The following is a 16014-nucleotide window of genomic DNA, read 5'->3' as shown; positions in this document are numbered from 1 at the left end:
AGCACAAGATCCTGCTCTAGTCATTTCTTCCCTGTACCTCTGGGTGCATTTCTTTTTGTTTTAGTGAGTCTCTAAATTGAAATTGGAGACCACTCACTGATAAATTAACCATTTTACATTAATTTATGAATACCTGATACTATTTTCATGGCATGCCTATAAGACAGGCTAAGTAAGTAGTATTTATAGTGGATAAGAGTTCATGCTCTGCAGTCAGTGTCTGGATTGGAATCCAAGTTCTGCGACTTGCTAGTTGTATAACCCTGGCAAAGGCACGTGCCTCCTCTGAGCCTTTGTATCTTTAACTGAAAAGAAACACACATTAGCAGTAGCCACCCAGAAGGTTGTTGGGAAAAATATTTGAAAAGACCCATATGAAGCACCTATTAGTGCTGGACACACAAATACTAAAAAAAACATTACGGTTGCCCCTGTTTCCATACTTCAGATGAAGAAGCCATGATTCAGGCAGATTAGATGAAAAGGGCTGAGAGAATTAGTGAAGAAACTGAACTAGAACATCAGCGTCTGACCTCAAGTGCAAACTGGACGTGACTGTAGGAAATGCATGTCATAACTGAGTGATACTATAGAAAAAGGCTAAACCCGTAAAGAGAAAAACATTTTAACTATTTACACACATATTAGATTGCTAAAAATCAAGGCTAATCTTGTAGACAGTATTATGTAAACCAACAAAATTTTTTTTACCAGCAAAATAAAATAATTCCACAAAATCCTATGCCCTGATTGGTTAAATAAAATTCTGAACTTGAAGTGTTATCAGCTGGCTAATTAATTGTTTTTAAGTTTGGAGAGTCAGTGAAATAGATGTTCACAAAATCCAGGTTTATAATCTAAACTTAAGTAAATTATCAACTGTCTCTTTTTCATTTATTGGTATTAGTATATGTTTTTGAAAATAAGAAAGCAAATAATTAACCATATTTAGCTGCCAGAGCCCTGGATCAGCCTAGGAATTGTCTTTTCTTTCATTTTAAATGCCACCCCCCCAAGTTATTCTCCTTTAGTTTTGATGCCTTTATCTTACAGAGGGAGAAGCGTTTGTAAAGATAGAAATTTACACCATAGGAGAGAACTGTAGGCAAGTCAAAGATTACTTGAATATTCTGTAAATAACTATGTTTTGCACAATGACAAGTTGTTTCTTTTCACTGCTTGCTGTTTGTAATCCACAAATTGACTCTATGCAAATTTTCTTTATAGCTTCCTCTTTTTAGTGTGACAAAAAGAGCTATGCTTACATTAGGGGACACTATATAATCAGACATTTCCCTGAGAAGTACCCAGTTCAGTGAGGCACCTACATCTACGTTTTGCATTAAAAAGCTCCATCATAAAGTATGGCTAAGACTGCTCCTTCCCATTAAGAGGTAAAGAGGGCAGGCTTCAACCACTGCCTGAGCTTGAGGCTGGCTACATAGTTGCTACTGAGGATTTGAGGATGTGATTGCTGCTTGGGCCTAGGAGAATATTCAGTGATGGATTCAGTATTGTAAGGATTAATATGGTAACATAGAAAATGGGCCAACTGCCATTTGATTCAGCCCATGTTAAGAATTTTTTGAGCACACATTGAAAGGTTGATATGTTAAATTTTTATTCTGTCTCTACTCCTAAACATGACTTTATCTAGCAATCGCATAATGAAATTCATTTATCTACTACATGTGTATAAATTTTAACTTTGGGCATTTGCTTATCTCTTAAGTTCCAGATGTTGTACAGAACATACAGTGTATGGCAACTAGCTGGCAGTCAGCTTTAGTGAAGTGGGATCCACCCAAAAAGGCAAATGGAATAATTACACATTATATGATAACAGTTGAAAGGAATGCTACAAAAATCTCTCCCCAAGATCACATGTATACTTTCATGAAACTTCTCGCCAATACCTCGTATGTCTTTAAAATAAGAGCTTCAACCTCAGCTGGTGAAGGTGATGAAAGTGCATGCAACATCAGCACGCTACCCGAAACAGGTAACTAATGTGAAACAGGTAACTGATCTGAAGCATGTAATCTACCTGAAAGAACTAACCTGAAACACAAAACTGTTCCTGGACTGTGTCCTACGTTTGTCAATAACCTTTGTAATCTTTATAGCACATTTGTCTAAAACTTTAAAAGAAATATTAAAAAATATAACACATACATTTTTTATCCCACATGTTACCTGAGGGCCAGCTGTGTGGTCCATTGAACCACCTCCATAGCACTGGGAGGCTGAAAGGAGGAAAAAAGAGAAAATCTGCTTCATTGTGTTTTTACAAGTATCTATTTCTTATTATACAAACACCAAACTTACTGAACTATGCTGTATTGTAATTTAAAATAGGGAATGAATATGTAACATATATATACACACATACACACACACACATATATATATCTTTTTTTAATTGATTTATGGCATTCTTGATGCTTCCCTGAATTCCAAAGTTGCAGTGTCAGACTCCTTTCATCTACTTCCTTCTCTTTATACCAGCCTTCATCTTTTGTATTATTGGAATAAAAATATCTAGGTCACTAAGCTCTAGTCTTTAAAGAGGAAGACTCTTACTTTCCCTAACAGTGATCCACCCTAAGTCATAATCTCTTTCATCTTCTACCTTCTCTAATATTGTACCTCTTCATATAAATGAAAACCTGACTCCTTCCCAATAACACCACTTCCCTGGAGGTCCTCCCTACTGGGGACTGTAGGTATTGACATAATTGTTTACTTCTGGCACCTCTCGATCCTTATCTTTGAAATATCTTTTAACCCTTTCCTCCTTTTGAAATCAGCATCACCCAATTTTACTCTACTTTTCTATCTTTGAGGCTATAAACCACAGAACTTCAAGACGTGGTGTACCTTCTCTGATTTCAGCATCTTTTTCTCCTCATCCTTTCAAGGCAACATTTCTTGAGACTTTAGTGTCTTACCTATTCATCTGGAATGGACGCGTTGCAACAACAACTATCTCTTGCTCCTTACATCGCAAGGCGTGTCACTGTAACTCATCTTCCAGGAGATTCCCAACTCTGAAAGGACCCCACTGTTTGTTTTCACTAGATGCTGGCTGATGAATAGTGCTGGAGAAAATGTAAATGGTTCTCTCTTGTTCAGCTATTCTTTAGCTCTCCCAGTTGCTCCACAATCTACATCCCTGTTTACACTTAATCAGTTTTCCATAGGAAAATTCTGCTCTTACTCTGAACATGGTCTACCCCCACTATGATCCATCTTTGATGTTATTATTCATTTTACTAATAGCATCAAAGAGAATTGATTTGCCTTCCTTCAAAATTTACTGATATCTTTATTTATGCTCTCAAGGTAGCCTCCCTTGGGAATGTCATTGCCTTTCTCTTTTCAGGAATCTAACTGCTCATTTTTGTTTCAAACTCGTGTTTCCTCTAGAACATAACTCCATCAATTTAGTCTACTTTCTCCTGCATTTTATCTTCTTTCTCTGTCTCTTGAATACACAGACACACACCAACAGCCACACAAATTGTTAGAAAATTTCAGCTGAGGACCTGGTTGGTATATCAACCCTAAACATATTCAAAATGGAATTTGTGTAACATGAATTCTCCTTCTCTTCCTCACTTTTCTATACCTGTTCTTTATAATCAGTTGGGGATCAAGCCTCATTTTCTTATGTGATTCTTCCTTCCATCTCTCCTACATATAATCAGAGCTTATCAATTCAGTCTCCACCATGGCTCTGCAATTTGCCCCTTCTTCAACTTGACTGCCCCCATTTTATATCAGACTTGTTGCTTCCTGTAGTAATCCCCTTTGGGGATTCTCATTCAGCCTGCCTGTCAGTACCATCTTTCCACCCACTTATTTTGATTGAATTGGCTCTAACATACAATTTAGAGCATTTATGTGTTGGCTGTTGAATTTTATTACCTGAGGGGTGAGAAGCAGACATGGATATATAGGTATCTGAAGCATAGAGGTGGTAATGAAAGGTACTATGTATAAGAGATGGCCCAGAATACTCCAAATGTTTTACCTATTTTCATCGTGTACAAAATATACCCAGAATTCATCACCAGTTAGATTTGACTTCTGTCTAGCTTTTCATTCTTTTGTTCCTGCACTGCATCTCTTCATATAACTGAAGCCAAACTTTATTTATTCACACATTAGATTTCATGTATTCATTTCAAAAGACATTTATTAAGCACCTGCTATGGGCTAATAATTGATTAGATTCTCTTCTTTAAACTTACTCAATACTTTTCACCATCAGATTGTCCTACTCCCTTTCTACGTCACACAAAATTGTATTAGTTCTTAAAAGCCCAGCTTAAGTGGGTGTGTGTGTGTGTATGTGTGTGAGTGTGTTTAAGTCTTCAATGACATGCTAAGCATTAAAACTACAGATTCCTAGACTTCACCCTAGATTTGGCTGAATCATAGCCTCAAGAGATGAAGCCCAAGAATCTATAGTTTTAAGCATCTCTCTGATGATTCTCTGTAAAGTTTCTGAATTACTGGACTAGATTACCCAGGAATTTTGATGGCAGGTGATGTGTAGCAGTGAGGACAGGCAAACAGTGTCAGAGAGGTCCAGAAAGGGGTAGCAGGTGTTTCCTCAGTGGGTGGGCAGCAGATCATTGCTATACAGAGTCTGAGAGAAGGAAATATGTTCAAATGCAGGCAGGTGGTCTGCATCAGGGTGGTCTAGTACCAGGTGAAATGGTCTTGATCATTGGACGGGAGCTGAGTCCTAGAGAACTGGCAACGAAAGACAGGACAGTAATTCTGAGATAAATGAGAGGTTCAGAACTCAGAGAACAAGGCAGAGGACTCATTATTATTGATTCCACTGGTACTCAAGGTGACTGCTCAGTCACAGGAATGAAGCAGAAGTTTAATTAGTAGAACAGAGATGCATAATCAAAGTATATACACTTGATGTAGGGCCACCTGAACTTAAGGACAGGTCTTTGTTAAAAAAAAAATCCTTTAAGGATTTGAATTAGATTTTAAGTCAGGATTAAAAGATCGCATGAATGGAGACTGAAGGAATTCTAAACCAATGAATTAGGAAGGTATTAGGCATATTGTACCATGTATTATGTGCTCCCTTACTACTGAAGACAAATGTTGCTCAAAGTTTGGACTGCTGACTCTCCCTGCATCAGAAGGTACATCCCCAAGGCCCTACTCTAGACCTGTGGAATCAGAGTTTGGACAATAAAACTCACAAATCTTCCTTTAAACAAGGTATGTGAGGTGAGAGACAGTGCTGAAATTTGAGAACCATTCTATTCCACTGTATACTCTTTGCTTGTGGGGCTATGTCTTATTTGTCTTTATTTTACTCACAGTTCATAGCAAAGAGCCTTGGGCATTCTAGGCACTCAGATTTTTGTAAAAGAAAGAAATGAATTGTTTTCTCATGAAATTCATAATTTTTCATAAGGGTGTTACTCCACTGCAATGTATTATTTCCACACTTTCATCAGGCAAAATTATAGATATTTTCTCCCAGGCAAATGTAAGTTTTTTCAATTCAGGAGAGTCATTCATATGAAACATGAGTATTAACTGCTGCTTTAAAAATATTTAAATAATTTGTTTATCTTTAAAATTAATTTTCAGATCTAGCATGTAATTGTATTTATGATTACAATTTTTACTAGGTAAATAATTTGCTTTTATCTGGGTTCACATGAATTGTTTGTTGATAAGACATTAGTAAGAACTGGAGATTCATTGTTCAGAATGGAAGCAGTTTTATAGCTGTTGCAAACTTCTAATTTATGGTGGTCTAAGATTAGTCACAGTGTAAAGTCAGCTGTGAGTCACTGACTCTGTACTTCTGACATGAAGTGAAATCAAATTTGGCTCACTCCCTTGCTGCCTAGTGTCTGACCTTAACATTCCTTCCAGGGATTATTGGGTATTTTTCTCAGTGTAAACTTGGTCATATTGGGCACAGTTAAACATGCATCATGGATGATTGAATTTATGAGGAGATTAGTGTTCAGTGTCTAAACTGGTTCCATTGTCGCAGTCAAACACGTCAGAATAAGGCAAATACAGATGAAGGCCCCCAAACCTGGTAATTTTAATAGCATTTTCTGTCCAAGTATATTATATGTACCAATAAAAATATTATAGCAAGTTCAAGTGCATACAAGACTTAACTTTTAAAATCTCAAATTAGTTCAAAATGCATGCACTTCTCCTATTATTTTCAAATCTTAGTAAATATGGTGATTTAATATTGAGTTTGAAAATTTGTCTTTTTTTTCCTGGAAGATAATTTTACAGTTTGGATTTATTCAAAGCTCTTCCAAGTTCAGTAATTTAGAATCAAAAGAGGAAAATAAGCTATATCCCTTGGATGCCCAGAACTTAATTGAAGGAAAGTGAAATACTCAGTTGTGGTTTTTAGGGGTGTTATTTTCAGCAGTGATTTCTTTATTAGCTTTTTGTTCAGTAGGAGGTATTAGGCACCTAGATGGACCCACTGGAAGTCCACTGAGCTTGCAGATATTTTAATGGATCAGCACCGAATGGGAGTGTGTTTAATATCCCTGTTTTTTTCCCCTTCTACACTTGGTTGTTTCAAATAACTGTACTGTTTAATAGCATATATGTAAACTCTCAGGCCTCTTCTACAAAGCCATGACCGCCGTTCCCCTAAGAAGTATTTAAGAAATGTATTTGTTACGTACTTTATTTGGATCCCTATTTTGTGGGCCTCTGTGAGCAGTGTAGAGATTACTGGGCGAACTGTGATTAGGACAAAATCTAACTCCCATTTACCAGCTTTTTTAAAAAAATAAGATATACCATTTATAAGAATTTAGACCATTCTTAAGTACCATTTAATAGAGTGGATGTGGATGGTAAAAGTTTTCTCAAGGTTGCAAATTAATGTGCTAATTCAAAAGAAGTTTACTTTTTCCTTTGTCTGCATCCCAGTGACCTTGCTCTCCTCAGTCGAGATGAGAAGTCAGACATGCAGGAAAATTGTGTGATCCTGTTTGTTCTTAAGCAAGTGAATTGGCACATTTCTACTTACCAGTCAGTAATTGTAGAAAGCACAAAAGCCATTATAGTTGCCTGTCATGGATCAGAGAGAAATAGCTATTAGCATTGCTACTTTAATTGAAGTTCAAATGCTTTACAAAATATATTTCATACAGACTTAATTATTAAATATAATACTTTCCTTAAGAGTGAACATCAGGTGAAAAGTATCCTTTATACTTGTGGTGTGGTGGACATTTGACCAGTATATACTCATGTAATGCTTACTGAGTCCAGGCTTTGTGTTTGGGGTTCAAGACTCAAGTTTGAATCCCAAATGGCATTGGTGATCTCGGCTCTGCAGGTCCAAATAACTCCACCATTATTGTAAAGACGTATCTAATAAATATAAAGCAATTAAACACAAACCTACATAAATATGTCAGTTGTGTGGATTGAAGATTGAATCAAATAGGAATTCAGGAGAAATATCTTTTATGGAAGGCCATATTGAAGAAGTGGAATAGGAACTGGATGTTGCTTATTGATAGCTTTGGAATTGCTTTATAGAAGTTTAGACTCAGTAACCTAATTAGAAGATGATGATATGGTTTTGAAACTTGAATTTCATAGTCAGGTATACTAATATTTACTTACATTTACCTGGTATAGGTCAATAAAATAGCTAAGTTTACTAAATATTCTTTTTGTTGTTCCTCAATATGCTATGAGAAAATGTCAGTTGTACATATCAAAGAACATTCTTCGTTTTATTTGAGCAATCTTAGATGGCGGAGGTTAGGTAGACCTGAAGATTATGGGTATGCTAAAGCACTTATGGTAAGCCACTCTGCGGCCCCATCGCTATTCATGAAAAATGGTGAGATAGATAGAGGGGAGTAAATAGAAATTCCAAGACACAGCAAGGGAAAACACATAGTAGTACAAAGGAATGTAATAAGGGGTCAAGGCTGAGATGGAAGCCTGACTAGAGGGTGCTGTATTGAAAAGAGTATAGGACGTGAGATCGAATAACTCAGGTAGACCTTACTCTGCTTTGTATAGTTGTAGCAGAAATTTGAATACAATATTATGGAAAATAGGGTACTCTGCTAAATTTAGAGTAGGAAGCAACATAAATTGACTCTGAAAACAGTGATTTTTTTTTGGTCGTTTTCCTAAAACCCTGCAGTAATCTCTTCAGATGGAGAAGGATTTGTTCATTACCAATTTACTGAATCTCCCAAATCATAAAGAATAAAATCCACAGTCATTTTAATGGTCCGTAAGGTCCTTTTTCAACCCAGCATTCTCTTCCCTAGTAATGTATGTGTCTCTTCTTTCATCTTTGAAAAGAAATTTAGCCTCAAATATCACCTCTTCAAAGAGGATCTAACTTATTTATGATTAAAACTCCTCCCAGCTAGAATTTTCTATGCCTCTTTCTTGCTTTACTTTTCTCTGTTATAGGTATCATTATCTGTGGATCTGTCCTCATTACAGTGCATGCTCCATGAGAACAGGGATTTTCCTTTGTGCAGTTCACCCTTATTTTCAGTGCCCAGGAATGCATCTGGCGTACAGTGATACTCAATAAATATATTATTAAAGAATGAATGAATCAGTCAATCAATATACAGGCCTAGAAGAGTGATAGAGACACAGTGAACACTCAGTATGCATACTTTGGGTGCCTGAAGTAGAAACTTTCAGCCACAAAATTATGTTTAGACAATTATGTGGTAAAATATCTAAGAAAGGCATGTCTTCTGTGGTAAATCTTTTTAATTAAACTTTTTATTTTGAGATAGTTATAGAGTCACGTGCATATATAAGAAATAATATAGGGAACTCCTGTGCTCCCTTTATCTAGTTCCCTCCAATGGGAACATCTCATAAGACTGCAGTGCAGTGTTACAACCACCATATTTATATCAGTGCAATCAATATAGAGAATATTTAATGAGAATAATTTCTCATGTTGCCTTTTTATGGCCACACCCAACTCCTGCCCACTCTCCTTGTACTTCTGCTCATCTTAACCCTCTGATAACCACTAATTTGCTCTCCATTTTCTGTAATATTGTCATGTTAAGAATGTTATATAAATTTTTTTGTACTGATTGATATGTTCATGTAATTTTCTTGTTAATATGGCTTATCGATATGGTGGATTAAATGGATTGATTTTCTAATACTGAACAAACCTTTGGTCTCTGGAATCAACCCCACTTGATCATGGTGTACTTCTTTTTACTTATTACTGATTTCTATTTGCTAATAGTTTGTTAAAAATTATTGCATCTATATTCGTGAGGGATATTGGTCTGCAGTTTTGTGGAGGTTTTTTTTTTTTCACTGTCTTTGTCTAGTTTTGGTATCAGGGTGATGGTGGCCTTATAGAATGAGTTTGGGAGTGTTCCTTCCTCTGCCATTTTCTGGAATAGTTTCAGAAGGATAGGTGTTAACTAAGAGAAGTCTCTGAAGTGTTAACTTTAGAGAAGTCTAAATGTTTGATAGAATTCACCTGTGAAGCCATCTGGTCTTGGACTTTTGTTTGTTGGGAGTTTTTTAAATCACAGTTTCAATTTCAGTACTTGTGATTGGTCTGTTCATATTTTTTATTTCTTCCTGATTCAGTCTTGGGAAATTGTACCTTTCTAAGAATTTGTCCATTTCTTCTAGGTTGTCCATTTTATTGGCATATAGCTGCTTGTAGTAATCTCTCATGATCCTTTTATTTCTATGTCCGTTGTAACTTGTCCTTTTTCATTTCTAATTTTATTGATTTGAGCCCTCTTTCTTTTTTTCTTGATGAGTCTCACTGTCTTTGTCTAGTATCAGTATCAGAGAATACTAGCTTTATAATACAAATCTCTTCTAATTTCTGGAAGAGATTGTGTAGAATTTGTGTTAATTCTTCTTTAAACATTTGGTTGAGTTCTCCAGTGAAACTATCAAGGCATGGAGATCTCTTTTTGGGGAGTTTTAAAATTATGTTTAAGTGTTCTCAGCATGCAAAGTTGGAGCTGAAATGTTTATCGAATCAGTTGCAGAAAGTGGTACTTGTAAATAATACATTTGTCAAAAAGGAAGTCTCAAGAGACATAATGAAATATGGTAAACTAAAATGTGTTGAATTGATATGAGATGAAAATACGATATATCGAAATGTGTGAAACAGTTAAAGCAGTGAAGAGAGGGAAATTTGTAGCATTAAATACATACATTGGAAAAGTCTCAGATCGATAATCTAAGGTTCTCCCCTCCACTAGAGTCTAGAAAAAGAAAAGGAAGATATAGTGAAGGAAGTGAATAATAAAAATAAGAACAGAAATCAGTGAAATTGAAAACAGAAAAACAGTAGGAAAAATCAGTTAAACAAAACTGGTTCTTCAAAAAGATGAAATTGACAAATGTCTAGCGAGCCCGACAAAGAAAAAAAGAAGTCACAAATTACCAATATTTAGAAATGAAATCACTGCAGACATCAAAAGGATAATAAGGGAATAATATCAAGAATTTTACACCTTAGATGAAATGAACTTACTCTCTTTTTTACTGGAGTATAGTTGCTTTACAATGTTGTATTAGTTTCTGCTGTACAATGAAGTGAATCAGCTTTATGTATACATATATCCCCTCCCTCTTGGATCTCCCTCCCACCCCCCTCCCATCCCACCCCTCTAGGTCATCACAGAGCACCAAGCTGAGCTCCCTATGCTATACAGCAGTTTCCCACTAGCTATCTATTTTACACATGGTAGTGTATATATGTCAGCCCCAATCTCCTGATTCGTCCCACCCTCCTCTTGCCCCCCTGTGTCCACATGTCCGTTCTCTTCGTCTGCATCTCTATGCCTGCCCTGCAAATAGGTTCATCTGTACCATTTTTCTAGATTCCACATATATGCATTAATATATGAACTTACTCTTTAAAATCACAATGACCACAGCTCAGTTAATATGAAATACATGATTTGACTAGTCCTATAACTATTAAGGATACTAAATTTGTGATGGTTTCCTTTGATAGCACTCTGGTAGAGAAAAGGAGGGCACCTCTCCATTACCGCCAGATGTATGTAGAAATCCAAATTCCCCACTTGGCCTCTGCTGACACCCAAGGGGAGGATGTTGGGTGAGCATGAGAAACAGGGTTGCCCACCAGGCTTCCACTAAGAAGGATAGGAGTGCCTCCTATTCTTCCTACATATTCTCCACTGACACGGTGGAGGGGACTTACTACCTCCGGAAGGGGTGAAAGTTCTGGCTCCCTATTTTACCTCACTCTGTCAAGGATGGTTGAGGAACCTCACTACCACCTAGTAAAGGCAGACTAGGTTCTTCATTTGACCTTTGTCGTCATGGGAGGGAGTGGGACCACAGCTTTTTTCTGTAGTTTTTGGGTAGAGTTGTTATTGTCTAAAAGTTTTCTGTCTTGCCAGGCTGCACTGTTTTTTTTTCTGTTAGAGGGAGGAGGCTTTTTCTGAGGCTTTTTTAGTCTGAGCTGGTTGGCATTTGGAGATTGCTGGCCTTGGGGATATACAAGGCAAAAAGAAAAGCCAGGAGCTCACCACTGTGTTGTTCCCTGGGTCGTGAGTTCCCTAGTTGCTTTGCCTTCTCACCACCTTTCAGAGTCTTCTTATGTTTGTTTCATATTTAATGTCCAAGGTTTTAGTTGTACTCAGTGGAGGGAACTGGGAAAATATATCTACTCCATCTTCAAAGCCTGAAGTTCATTTGTGGGGATATGCTTAATATCACGTGTGGTACCCTTTTAAATCCATATATTCAAGATTAAGTTATTTAATACATATGAAGTACTCTGCCAGAGACTACTGGTAAGACTATGATGAAACAAAATTATATTCATGTGCTTTTAAAATTTAGAATTATATAATTTTAGATCTTTATTGGATTTCGAAGATAACCCCATTCAGCCATTTCATTTTGCAAGCATGGAAAATGAAGCACAGAGGTTTAGTGTCTGCTGAGAGTGTGCTTTAACTAATTATTAGCAGAACTCTTACTAATCCAGAACTCTTTCTACCGTATCATGATACTTCCCTTACATTAGAAATTCAACCGATCATTTGTGTTTACTGGAATTAAAATGTTTTTCACATTTTTTCACAGTATCTAAATAGAGTCATTATGGAGTGGGGAAATTCAGGTTCATCATATGAATTTAATTTATACAGGGATATATATGTTCTGAGTATATACATACTTTTGTCCAAATATGGTTTTAAAATTTAGGAAAACTAAATTTCTGTTATCAAATATGTGCTTAACCTATAATACTAAAAATACTATGAGTTAATATAGTAAGATCTGTAAAATACTGAAGCCATTCTGGGAAATTTTATACTTTCTAGTCACATATCACATTTTTTATCCTGGATCAGTTCCAAAAGTGTAATCTTTGCTATTATGAATTTCTGTCTTAGGTATCAAATTATAAATTATAAATTTAAAAGTCCTTTTAAATGCAATTCCTTTTGTAAAATAATGAACCTGAGTTACTCTGCATAATTCTCCTTGACCCCACTGATGCTCTAATACCTTTCATTAAGTGGAGTCCAAGCAACCACTCTTTTCTTCATCCCATCTCCAGCTAAGGCCAGCTGTTCTTCAAGCAACATTTTTATTAACTTATTTAGGAACTGGGGCATATCTTATTACCCTATTTTCCATTCCTGTCCTATGCAGCTGTAGTTGATACTTTTCATAACAGCCTTTACATATCAACCTCCTCCTCCATTTCACCTCATTTTTTTCTTATTCTCTTTTACTTCCCTTTTTAAGTAAATTATGCACGTGTGTGTGCATGCAAAAGCCCCTCTTCTTTCTTTCTTTCTGGTAGCCATATGACTTGAAAGCTTCAAGAATGTGCTCCTTGTTTCTATGAGATTATAAGCTTCAGGGAAAAACATATACTAATGGTGGAAAAACTCTGAAATGTAGAATAAATGAGTTTTAATGATAGCAAAATTTCATTAACAATATTACGTTAATTTAGACAATTTAAAAATGCAATATGAATACAAAGAAAAGGTTTTAAACAAATAGTAGGTTGTGCAAATTATCATTAATCTCAAAATATTACAAGTTTCATGGTATATAAGAAAACAACTTTTGGAGGAAGCTATTCTATAAATATAAGACATGCATAAATAGCAGCCACTTTTAGAATTCAAATAAAGTAACGTTTCTTAGTATATTAATGTTATGGTAATTTGAATATTCACCACCTCCTATTCACTGCATCCTTGATTCACCCATTAGTTCGGTGCCTGGATACCTTATTACGAAGAATTACTACTTTAAAGGCAATTTGCAGTGTTAGAAAGATAAATGTAATTCCATATGGATCACAATAATGAAATCCATACCAGTTAAAGGATATGTTAAAAAACAGTAGCCCAATTTTCTGACATTTATTACTAATTAAATTAGCCTACTTTAGATAGGATTTTTTTAAAAGCGAAGGTTGTTAGTAATTTTTAAACTGTAACTACATTAATATTTTCTATGTATGACAGTCTGACATTTTTAAAGTTTAGCCTGAAATTTAAAACTAACTTTGTATTTAGGATGTTATTACAGAGAAGTTATTAACTGTGTGAGACATACTCCGTAGAAGCTGGATGCTCTTCTTACAAGTACTATTAGAAAATTTGTCTGAAGATTGAACAGTTACCAAAAGAGAATTGAAAGTAGTTGTTGACGTACTTGGACTAATCTATAAGGCTTCTTTTCTAGTATGGATACATGAGAAATACGATAAAGCTCATGATTTTTTCCATAATGTCTAGATTTATAAAATATTAGCTAGAAAGTATTAGTATCTAGGATTTTAATTTTCTATATGAATGTATAACATTTTGAATATTGTTGGTACGATTTAATGGGAAAGCCTTTTTCTTTTCATTTTTTTAACATTTTCTAATTATGGGAAATTATTTTATATACAGTGAGATGCACAGAACTTAATTATACAATTAAATGAGTTTCCACACATGTATACAGCCATGTAACCACCACTCAGCAACATATAGAATATTTCCATCTTCCACAGAAAGTTCCCTTGGACACCCACTCCCAACGGCAACCACGATCCTGATTTCAATCAACATAGATTAGTTTCAGTTGTTCTTGAGCTATATTTACTCTTTTATGTCTGGTCTATTTCTTTCAACATAATTGTGAAGCTCATGTTGTTGAGGGTTTCAGTAATTTGTTCTTTTTATTATTGAGTCATTTTCCACCATTTTAATATCCCTTTTTTTTTTTTTAAAGATGTTGGGGGTAGGAGTTTATTAATTATTTATTTGTTTTCGCTGTGTTGGGTCTTCGTTTCTGTGCGAGGGCTTTCTCTAGTTGTGGCAAGCGGGGGCCACTCTTCATCGCAGTGCGCGGGCCTCTCACTATCGCGGCCTCTCTTGTTGCAGAGCACAGGCTCCAGACGCGCAGGCTCAGTAGTTGTGGCTCACGGGCCTAGTTGCTCCGCGGCATGTGGGATCCTTCCAGACCAGGGCACAAACCCATGTCCCCTGCGTGGGCAGGCGGACTCTCAACCACTGCACCACCAGGGAAGCCCTGTTTTCTTTTGATGGACATATGGATTGTTCCATACTAAGTGTTATGAATAAAACTGTTATAGATATTTTTGTATAAAACTTTTTTGTGGACTTGCTGGGTCATAGTCCAGATGGATGTTTAACTATTCAAGAAACAGATGATTTTCAAGTGGTTGTTCTATTTTAAATACTCACCCAACAGCATATGTGAGAGTTCTAATTACTTCTCGGTATCAGCAGAATTTGGTATTATCAGTCTTTTTTAATTTTAGACAGTCTAGCTGGTATAAAAGAACTTCTATCTTATTGTAAGTTTAATTTTCATTTCAGTGATGACTAATGATGTTAAATCCTTTAACATGGTTATTGATAATTCATATAAAGACAGTCTTTGCTTTACCTGATAGTGTGGGACCATAAAAATGACTGTAAAGCTGTCTGTAAAATGTGTGCAAAGCAACCTTAATAATCAATAGGGAAAATGATGATTGTTCCATAACCTTCAAAGTTTTTTGTCACTACATTAAAAACTCTCTTACTGTCAGTTATAAATATATAGGAAATGAAAAAAACAACAAAAACAATATTTAGTACACTGTAATTTAAAACATTAGAAATAACTGAGAATGAAAGCTTTCACTTTATTAAAAACATCAAGAGTGGTTACTTGCTTTTTCTCACTGTTTAGCTTATGATATAGAGAGAGCATCTTTTCTATGACTTGGCAAAGTTTGGACTAGCTTTGAACATGCATATGGGCACGTGACATATGCACATGGGAGATAAGGAGGCCATATAACTACACACTTTGCTGCCTGTGCATGAACTAAATAACAGATGCACAGTGACCAATCAATGATAGGTTTCAAAAGAAATGATATTATTGGTCTCTGATTATGATGTACATCTGTGTGTGTGTGTGAAACCAAATCATTTTTTATTTATTTGTTTTAAACTTTTTATTTTATATTGGTGTACAATTAACAATGTTGTGTTAGTTTCAGGTGTATGACAAAGTGCTTCAGTTATACGTATACATGTATCTATTCTTTTTAAAATTATTTTCCCAATTAGGTTGTACAGAATATTGAGTAGAGTTTCCTGTGCTATACAGTAGGTCTTTGTTGGTAGCAATTTTGTGGACAGGAGAGCTAGCAGTGAAGTACTTTATACAAGAACTCATAGTTAATGTATAAAGGTAACAAAGTTTAACCCCTGTTTTGGGCAGACAGGTGTTATTTAATTAAACCATAAAAACAGAAATTCAAGCATATTAGAACATGCAACGTGAGGATTGTTCTGTCATTTTTGACAGGTTTTCATTCAAGTCTTTAGCCCATTTTGTATTGAGTTGCTTTTCTTTTTGGTGTTGAGTTATAGGAACTGTTTATATATTTTGAATACAAGTCCTTTA

The 16014-nt window shown here is 35.6% G+C and overlaps 1 protein-coding gene across 1 annotated transcript in view; it reads left to right on the top strand.

Annotated features, from left to right (window-relative positions):
- PTPRQ (protein tyrosine phosphatase receptor type Q) overlaps window positions 1-16014 on the top strand; it is a 203430-nt gene that overhangs the window by 81553 nt on the left and 105863 nt on the right. Inside the window, exon 26 of the mRNA XM_060306834.1 lies at window positions 1733-2002. Coding sequence (XP_060162817.1) covers window positions 1733-2002 — 270 coding nt within the window. The remainder of the gene's footprint in view (window positions 1-1732; window positions 2003-16014) is intronic.

The sequence above is a fragment of the Globicephala melas genome, chromosome 10, assembly GCF_963455315.2.
Source record: "Globicephala melas chromosome 10, mGloMel1.2, whole genome shotgun sequence".
NCBI lineage: Eukaryota > Metazoa > Chordata > Mammalia > Artiodactyla > Delphinidae > Globicephala > Globicephala melas.
This window is presented reverse-complemented; position numbering and strand designations above follow the sequence as displayed.